This window comes from Blennius ocellaris, assembly GCF_963422515.1.
Source record: "Blennius ocellaris genome assembly, chromosome: 9".
NCBI classification, from domain to species: domain Eukaryota; kingdom Metazoa; phylum Chordata; class Actinopteri; order Blenniiformes; family Blenniidae; genus Blennius; species Blennius ocellaris.
Window position 1 is genome coordinate 12,029,434 of NC_137658.1, and position 8,781 is coordinate 12,038,214.

At 41.8% G+C, this 8,781-nt stretch overlaps 1 protein-coding gene across 1 annotated transcript in view; it reads left to right on the plus strand.

The window, feature by feature from the left end:
- flt4 (fms related receptor tyrosine kinase 4) overlaps positions 1–8,541 on the plus strand; it is a 54,700-nt gene extending 46,159 nt beyond the window's left edge. Inside the window, exons 18-30 of the mRNA XM_080502740.1 lie at positions 334–438; positions 1,405–1,518; positions 2,100–2,188; positions 2,377–2,536; positions 2,677–2,771; positions 4,631–4,753; positions 4,971–5,082; positions 5,213–5,312; positions 5,467–5,572; positions 5,650–5,774; positions 6,842–6,962; positions 7,143–7,228; positions 7,989–8,541. Coding sequence (XP_080358866.1) covers positions 334–438; positions 1,405–1,518; positions 2,100–2,188; positions 2,377–2,536; positions 2,677–2,771; positions 4,631–4,753; positions 4,971–5,082; positions 5,213–5,312; positions 5,467–5,572; positions 5,650–5,774; positions 6,842–6,962; positions 7,143–7,228; positions 7,989–8,187 — 1,535 coding nt within the window. The 3' untranslated portion in view covers positions 8,188–8,541. The remainder of the gene's footprint in view (positions 1–333; positions 439–1,404; positions 1,519–2,099; positions 2,189–2,376; positions 2,537–2,676; positions 2,772–4,630; positions 4,754–4,970; positions 5,083–5,212; positions 5,313–5,466; positions 5,573–5,649; positions 5,775–6,841; positions 6,963–7,142; positions 7,229–7,988) is intronic.
- The last annotated feature ends 240 nt before the right edge of the window (positions 8,542–8,781 follow it).

The window sequence follows — 8,781 nt, forward strand, 5'->3', positions numbered from 1 at the left end:
CCATTTGCAGGATCCATAATGGCATGGGTTTGGATCGCCGCCGACGCGGGCAGGAGTGCTGCCAAGTAAAGCACATCGTGTTAAATATGCGTTCATTCCCAGAGCAGCTTTTTCTAACGACGCCCCGAGGAGAAGCATCTGTTCCTTGACAGCAACTTATGGGGAGCATCTTGTTTTCTCAAATGCTGCTATTGATATTTTAATTCCACCCTCTTGTGCCATGTGCATGCATGCTAAGCGAATTCTTCCTGCCACAACTGTTTGTTGTATTCCGTGGAGAGTAAAACCAAACCTGCATAAATCTATTTTTTCCTGTCCATTTTCCTCATACAGGGAAGGTTTTAGGACATGGAGCCTTTGGAAAAGTCATTGAAGCATCAATCTATGGCATCACCAAGAGCAAGAATTTGGACACAGTGGCTGTCAAAATGCTCAAAGGTGAAGGTTTATGTTTTCACGCGTATGCGATGTGTGTATTATTGGAAGCATGCGATGGTTAAGTAGAAATGTAAAGATCTCTACTGGATCTCTGCCAAAAGAAGTATCATCTCTGGAAAAATAGGAATTATTTCCAGGATGACCCCTCTCGCAGAGCCTGAACCACATTGTTTTTCATTGCTAATTAGCAGCTGTTGGGATCAACATAAGCATAACTCTTTTCATTTGAAATATCTGGTATACCTGGATTTCCTTCACATCTGTTTAATAAACAAAAAAGTGTGTTTTAATTAAAATTATTCATAACCTTACCCTGTAATTACATCTTTATGTCAATATTTCTTCTCGGAAATAAATGGAGAACCATAAGGGCCTGATTACTTGATTTATGAGTATGAAATTACTTAGAAAGATAACTTTTAACTGGCTAATACTAATAACCAAGAATTCTGCCACATAGGATGAGGGTCTCAGTAATTGTGTCCTCCTGGCAGTAATATGAAGGATATTCAAATGTGGTTAACATTATTATTACCCTAATAAATGTTAACTCACGATCATAATACTTAATTGTAGTTTTGTTCCTGCTTGGTTTTGCTGTCACGACTGGATATATTGACGTTCATGGGTCACTTCTGTTTAAGAACTGCTAACATCTAGATTTGAGCTGAACTTGAGGAGTAAATTAGTCATGAGATTGACCCTCACACGCTGACAGCTCAGTTAATGTGTCACAGCAGCGCGACAACAATACAGCTGTCTGCATGTTAACCAGACAGGCCTGATTAAGGGAGATGACTGTCTCATACTAATCCGAGGTGTATTATGCTTTGCCTTTTAAAAAGAAATAAACAAAACATAATTCTTTCTTCACAACCTATGAATGAATTAGTGGATATGCAAATGAATGAACGGCATTGTGGGATATTTTTGTAATAGCTTAAGTTTGACTCTGCGGATTTCCAGATGGGGCTACGGCCAGTGAGCACAAAGCGTTGATGTCAGAGCTGAAAATACTGATTCATATCGGTAACCACCTGAATGTGGTGAACCTGATAGGAGCCTGCACGAAGCCCAACGGTGAGCACACAGAGTTACACTCATCCCACGTCATGTTTATCTCCAACCTCACTATCTTAATGTGACACTTACTACTGGCAAGGGTTGGTTAATTGAAGGAAGGCTTGTAAATCACATATTTAGGCTGGAAAAGAAATGAAACACTTCTTAAAGAGTGGCCTCTGTATTTTCCAGCTGGTGTGTCACCATCATATTTTTTTAAATCATCATTGTCTTGTAATTTGTTGTTTTAAGTTACTTTTAATCAACTGTAGCTTAATACCTTTTTAATTTCAAATCAAATGAAAAGTAAAAGAGCTGCCTTTTCTTTTTCCTCATACATTGAATTGACCCATAGAGCATATTGTTGGGCAGCTGAAAGTATTTATGCTCAACAAATGCAGCCAAACAGCTAATCTCAGACAGGAATTAATCAAGCAGAAATATCCCGTCCTACACTGTTTTGTGAGGAAAAAAATTATTCCTTGACAACAGCAGAAATCGCTTGCATGTTTTCTATCAAGTGTAACCTTTGCTTCAAATTGTCAAGCAGTGTTGTCTCGATAAAATTAAATAAAGATGTGATAATGTGTAATCACCAGGTCCACTGATGGTGATTGTGGAATACTGCAAGTACGGGAATCTGTCCAACTTCCTACGAGCCAAGAGAGAGTTCTTCCTCCCATACAGGGTATCTAAACATCTGTAGAAAATCCAGCAATTACTACAAATTTAATACTTGTTTTCAACACAGTGGTGTCTTTGACTTTACTGCGTTATCTTCTCATGAACTCTGTTACCTGAAACACATATGTTTCGTAACTCTTTCTTTCCCAATTGATTGTGAGGGTGGTGCATTGAGTCATTTTCTCCCCTTAGGATCGCTCTCCAAAAACCCAGAGCCAGGTGAGGCGGATGATTGAAGCGGGTCAGATGGATCAGAGAGCCCGTCAGGCGCCTGCTCCACCCTCCTCTCAGCCAAGCAGTCCTCAGAGTCCACCGTCCAACGCGTCGGACAAGAATCCTGCTGTGGAGAAAAGTGAGTCATTTCCATCCACAAGCGTAACTGATTTGCCTCATTTTCAGACAATGAAATGTAGATTGGATTAATGCTATTCTCTCCATGAAGATCATCCTCTCCTCTGTTTTTTTCCCCCTTCTCTCTCTCTCTCTCTCCAGTGGATGACTTATGGAAAACTCCTCTGACAATAGAAGATCTGATATGCTACAGTTTCCAAGTGGCTCGTGGGATGGAGTTTCTGGCCTCCAGAAAGGTTTGTTATTAACATAACAATGTCACATCGAGGATATAGATAATGTTCAGTTGTCACTAAAAGTTAGCTTTGGGCTCCATTGTACCTATTTGTTCAGGTTTTAAAGCTTGTAATTAAGAGGTGGAGCAGCTAATCACAGTTGTTCAGACCACTGTCGCTTTCTTTTGTATCTTTCATTAGCAGGCTTACTGCTGCCTATTGTGTGTGTCTGAATGGGACATTTAAAAGCCACCATATCAGTGCATTGCATTTATGACTCAGTTTTTAAGAACGGTGTGTGAGAACATCATGATGTGTTGTTTCATGGTTTTAAAGTCTTCTACATATTCTATGGGAGAAAAGCAAATCTAGTGTTATATAAGAAATAGCTATGAATAAAGTTCTTTAAGTTCTTCAGTTTTGTTTACGTTGTTGAAAAAAATTAGTTAATCTGGTGTTAAATCTGTACAGTGTGAGGTATTGCCTATAATAAAAGAGAAGCAAAACTTCCTCTTGAAGTTTAATTAGGTCCACTGCTCATTCTGAAACTGCTTGAAATAACCAGAATAGACAAACTCTTTTCGTGAACACAAGCCAAAAATGAAATCTATATCTTTCAATTTCTCTTTTCTAAAACAAGGACAGTTACAGCCGGTTCATAACCACAGCAAATTTCCAACGCCAAGGCAGAAATATAAAACTCCATACTGCAATACAACAAGAACTAAAAGTGGCAAAAGGAGATTGAAGAAGAAATATTGAAAAAAAATGAAATATTGCTGATTTCCACAGCCACCAGGATCTAAATGTGCAAAAAAGCTAAAGGGCAACGACATAATTTGATAAAGTGCTTTAAGAAGATTGTACAATCCCCGGATGTTGAAGTTATCGTTCTGTTTCACATTATTTTAGCTTAATCTATTGAATGTTGGTCTGTTGCACTTTAGGGCACAAACAGACGTGTTTGTGCCGATGATCCTGCACGAGGTGTGCTTTTTCTTTTGACAGTCTGTTGAGTGTTGGCAAAAACAAAGACAGAGCCATGACAGTGAAGAAACCTCATTGTGATTTTGTGCTAAAGACTCTTGATTCCACTTCCAGACCTGATTAAGTGAAACTGATTGTGACACCTCATTCATCACTGTCACCCGGCAGGTCGTTTCGAAAGGCAGCAGACATCACAGGCATTTCATGTCACAGAAAATGTATTTACGGATTACGGCTTCTAAAACCTGAACGCACACATTTGCATGTGAATCCTAAAACGATCGAAATGTCTGACGATGGTGAAGAGCTTAACAATTTCGCAGAGCATCACCTCATCAGTTTTGATCATCAAACCATGTGGAGATGGCAGCTTCTCCACATGGAGACTTCAGAACACATGTGGCAAAAGCACGAGCAATTTGATCGACTCAATGGAATATCCCAGTGTGCTGTGAAGGGCAACACGATGGTTTTGAGGTTTGAACAAATTGTATTGGTGGGGAGGAAAACGTGTTCCTACTTTTGAACTGAGCCAACAGAAAAACCAGTGTGCAGCCACATCTGATAATGACTATGTGAGTGAGATGTAAAGCAGGCTATGTTGATGTACGTGACTCCTGTGAGGTTTTGAGATTGATTCCTCCTTGCAGTGATCCCACGAAAACCAGCCTGGCTGAGACAAAGTCCAGTCCCAGTTACACAAGTTCTTCAAGACACACGCCAAAATTTGGAAATGTCAGATTGAATAACGTCCAAGTTCAGTCACTCACGTCACCTCGTCAGTCCTCTCACTGAAAAATAACAAAAGAAAAACAAGTAAACACAAACGCACATAGGAACACAGAGCTGTCTGCAGCGTTATGATGTATGCCCGCTGCTCTGTGTATCCCCAGTGTATCCACAGAGACCTGGCAGCCCGGAACATTCTCCTGTCAGAGAGCAACATCGTGAAGATCTGTGACTTCGGCCTGGCCAGGGACATATACAAAGACCCCGACTATGTCAGGAAAGGCAACGTAAGGCATCCGTACACTCACTGCACCAAGAGTTAACTCACTGGGTTTGTTATTAATTTTTTATTAACCCCTGGAAACACCAGGGACACCTTCCTGTTTCTGTTCATAATCACCAGCATGATGATTACATGTAATGGCAGGTGTCATTTCTGTTTATGTGACTGTTGTGTATTATCTATATGGATTTTTTTTTTTTTTTTTTTTAATGTCCCCGCAGGCTCGTCTACCTTTGAAGTGGATGGCTCCGGAGAGCATCTTTGACAAGGTGTACACCAGTCAAAGTGATGTCTGGTCTTTTGGAGTCCTTCTCTGGGAAATCTTTTCACTTGGTAAAATCTACACATTCATTCTGCTCTCAGTCAGTAACTCTTCTCCTCCTTCATCCATATACAGAGCAGTTATATTTCCCTCAGCTGATGCAGTGATTTGTGTTTTGGTTTTTTCCCCCTCCACCTTCAGGAGCATCTCCATATCCAGGGGTGCAGATCGATGAAGACTTTTGTAAACGACTGAAAGACGGCGTCAGGATGAGATCGCCGGACACTGCCTCCCCGGAAATGTGAGGATATCTTCTCGAAACAGACTCAGAGATCAGTAAACCTCACCAAGCGTTTCTCACATGCACATTTGGGAAATGAGATTTGATGGTGATTTGTACTTACACATTGATGGAGCATTTGGTCTCGTTGTGACGGTGCGCCCTCTGCTGGCAGATATGGCATCATGTTGGCCTGTTGGCAGGGTGAGCCCACAGAGAGGCCCACCTTCCCTGCCCTGGTCCAGATCCTGGGGGACCTGCTGCAGGACAACGGGCTGCCTGTAAGGACAAGGAACGTCACAAAGACGTGGCTGTGGTTTGTGAGCACTTTCCAACACTTTCCAACACTTTTCTTCAGGAGGGGAAGGAAGACGTCGCTCTCAACCAGTCCCAGAACTCAGAGGACGACGGCTTCTCGCAGGGCTCCTCTCAACCTGCGTCTGAAGAAGACTTCAGACTGGCCTGCAACACCCTGCCCACGAGGTAGAAAAGAGGTTTACTTTCATGCAGAATAACTATTATCTTGTCGACTAAATATTAAGTTCATAAAAGTAAGTTTCTCTCTTGTGAAGTTTATACGTCATAGGTTTGTAGCCATGTTTCTACAGGTAACTAAAGACTTAAGCATTCATCCGGTAAGTGTTCGGTGGCTCACCCCGAAGGGGGCGCCAGAGGGCATTAGAGGATCAGGGGGATGCCTTTTCCCTGTGAGATGTGGCGGTGAAGCTAAAATGTTCATAATTGAATTCATTCTAAGTGTAACAGAGAAACAGTTAAAATAAAAGAGCTCTTTGAAAAAAATGTAACAGATGCAGATATGTGAAGATTTCCTCGATTCTTCAAATTAATCATATTTAACCAATGTCATGATGCAAAAGAATACGAGACATCGTGTGAAGCATGACAATTGGGAAGGACACGATGCTGTTGAAGCTCTATGAACCCTGCTATGGAGGACTTCTTGTGTTTTAATGAGTTGATCGTGCGTTTAAAAAAAATATATAATCCCACCAACCCTCCTTGCAGAAAGACATTTTCTTCTTCATTATATATTGTGCCATCTTTGTACTGGTAGAGCACCATTTAAATTCAACTGAACCCTTGAACTGAAATGAGTTTCCACCACTAGATGGCTCTCATACTCAGATTTTTATCGAGAATCCAAATCTTTAGAGGGGAACATAATATGACCAGTTACTGTAGATGATATGAAGATTAAAAGTGTTTCCCTCACTTATAGTCCGACAGGAAGTGCTAGACATAACTTTATAAAGTGAATTATACACTGAGTCATTTCCTGACCTCCTATCCTGTCTGTATTATCAGGAGTAGCTGTGGTGTTTGGTTTCATTGTGTGCACCACAAAGTTCCATCGATAGCTTGAATATAAAATAATGTTCACCTCTTTGTTTGTGAGACAGCGCTGAGGCTCCCCGCTGCATTAAATATAGCATATACTGTTCATACTGTCTCCACATTCTCTCCATCTACCAGTGTGTCAGCAGGAAGTCCTGTCAGGCCTGATAATCTTCTTCTAACCTCTTGACCAGGTATTATAACTGCGTGCCCTTTGCCGGCTGTGTGTTTGTGGGGCCGTCGAAAACATGCCAGCCCAGAGTGCCGACATTTGAAGAGTTTCCCCTGGAGATGCATCCGCAGAAAGCTCCACAGGTCAGCTCTGTCTTCTTATCAGTTGCTAATAATGTGAACTGGCACCTGACATTTTTTTTTTTTTTCCCAATAATGTTACTGCTGCTTTGGAATGTTTCTTCTCGTTTAATTACCGTAAATAGTTGGGAGGTCAAGTAAAGACATTTTATTGACATGGTGTGACACTGTGTTTCTTCCCAGGATAACCAGACAGACAGCGGGATGGTTCTGGCCTCGGAAGAATTCGAGAGACTCGAGCACAGCCACAGGGGAGCTGTCTCAAAAAGGTTAATCGTATGAAAGCGATGATCCGGGGCCACTGTGTGGAGACTGGAAGAGCCGCAGCCCGGACTGCTCTGTCACACTGTGTGACATTTGGACTGATACATATTTATTGGTCTGTGTGAAACAACACAGTGACTGTCTGGTCTGAGTGATGCCTGCAGTTATCTTAGTAAAGGACGCATCTGTACTGTCGATACTCTGGCTACTTTATAGCCAACACAAGAAAACATACATAGTCTCCTCTGCTTAGAAACTGGCCCACTGTTTTTTTTTCTTTAATCATTCAAATTCAGTTACCTTTACTAAATGAAAATTTTTTTTTTAAACTTGTGCAGGTCCATTAAAATATAAAAATTCACACTACCGGTACATCTTGTTGAATCAGTCACTTGATTTCAAATCCATGTGAGCATTTATTTGTCTTACAGAAGACAAACGTGAAGGGGAAAAACCAGCAGAAGTAAAGGTCTGGAGGAGCATCACCAGGCCATTGACTGTCAAGGTTTTACAACCAAATATTAAAGATGACAATTTCAATCATGATTTCTCCAGTTTGTCCAGTTAAAGCTGGAGGGCACAAGTTAAAAAAAAGGGAGTCTCCAGATAATTTCCTTCTATTTGTCCAAAAAAGGTTCACACGGAGCTCGTGAATTAGTTTCTAATTCCTTCAAGCATCTTTACTACTTTGATAAATATCACCACAGTCGGTTTAAGGTCGTTGGATGAACCCCCTGACAGATCTCTGCTCTGTTCCTTCCTCAGTCGAATGGGCAGCAGCAGCAGCACAGAGCCCCTGATGGCCTCCCACAATTCCCTGGGTCAAATCGGTGGCACCAGCAGCGCCCGGCACCGTCCCAACTTCTTCAACCAGCTGTCCGGTCAGACCTTCTACAACAACGAGTACGGACACCTGTCCGAGGAGGGCTTCTGCGACTTCTACTCGTCGCCAGGCACCCGCTGACTTCCCTCTCCACCCAAGGACCAAAGACAGAAATGGCTTTTTTTTAAAACAGCGAGGGGCGCCGATGACATGGAAGTATTGACATGTAGTCATGTATTTGTTGCAGTCAAGTAATGGCGCCGTAAGACCAGACTTGACTTCTACTCATGTCAGAATCCTTCTCTCCTCTCGAGCCTTCCAAATGGACTAAACTGTACAAGCGTGAAGTGCCTCAAACCAGCCACTGAGTGGCAGCATTATGACAAAAACAAGCATTTTCTAGTCACACATTTATATTTTTTATATCTTCTCTACCCACTTCTTGATTTGTACAAATTGTGACTCACATGTGAAGGAATAAAGAAATGTATCCTCTGTCTGGGTTAAACTCCTTAACTGACGTGCTGCTCGAGCTGGATGCGTCACTATTTCTGCCAATGACAAGTTTAAAGTGCAGAGTTTTAGGTGTGAGCAAGAGATGGCCAAGGTAACAGATATTTGTGGTGCTTGTGTCACTTGGCGGAGGTGGAAACGCTTGGATACGCAGCACCGCTGACATGTAACAAGTGAATGAGGTAAACAAGAGGGATGTAGGGTGAATAAAGGAGTGAGTCA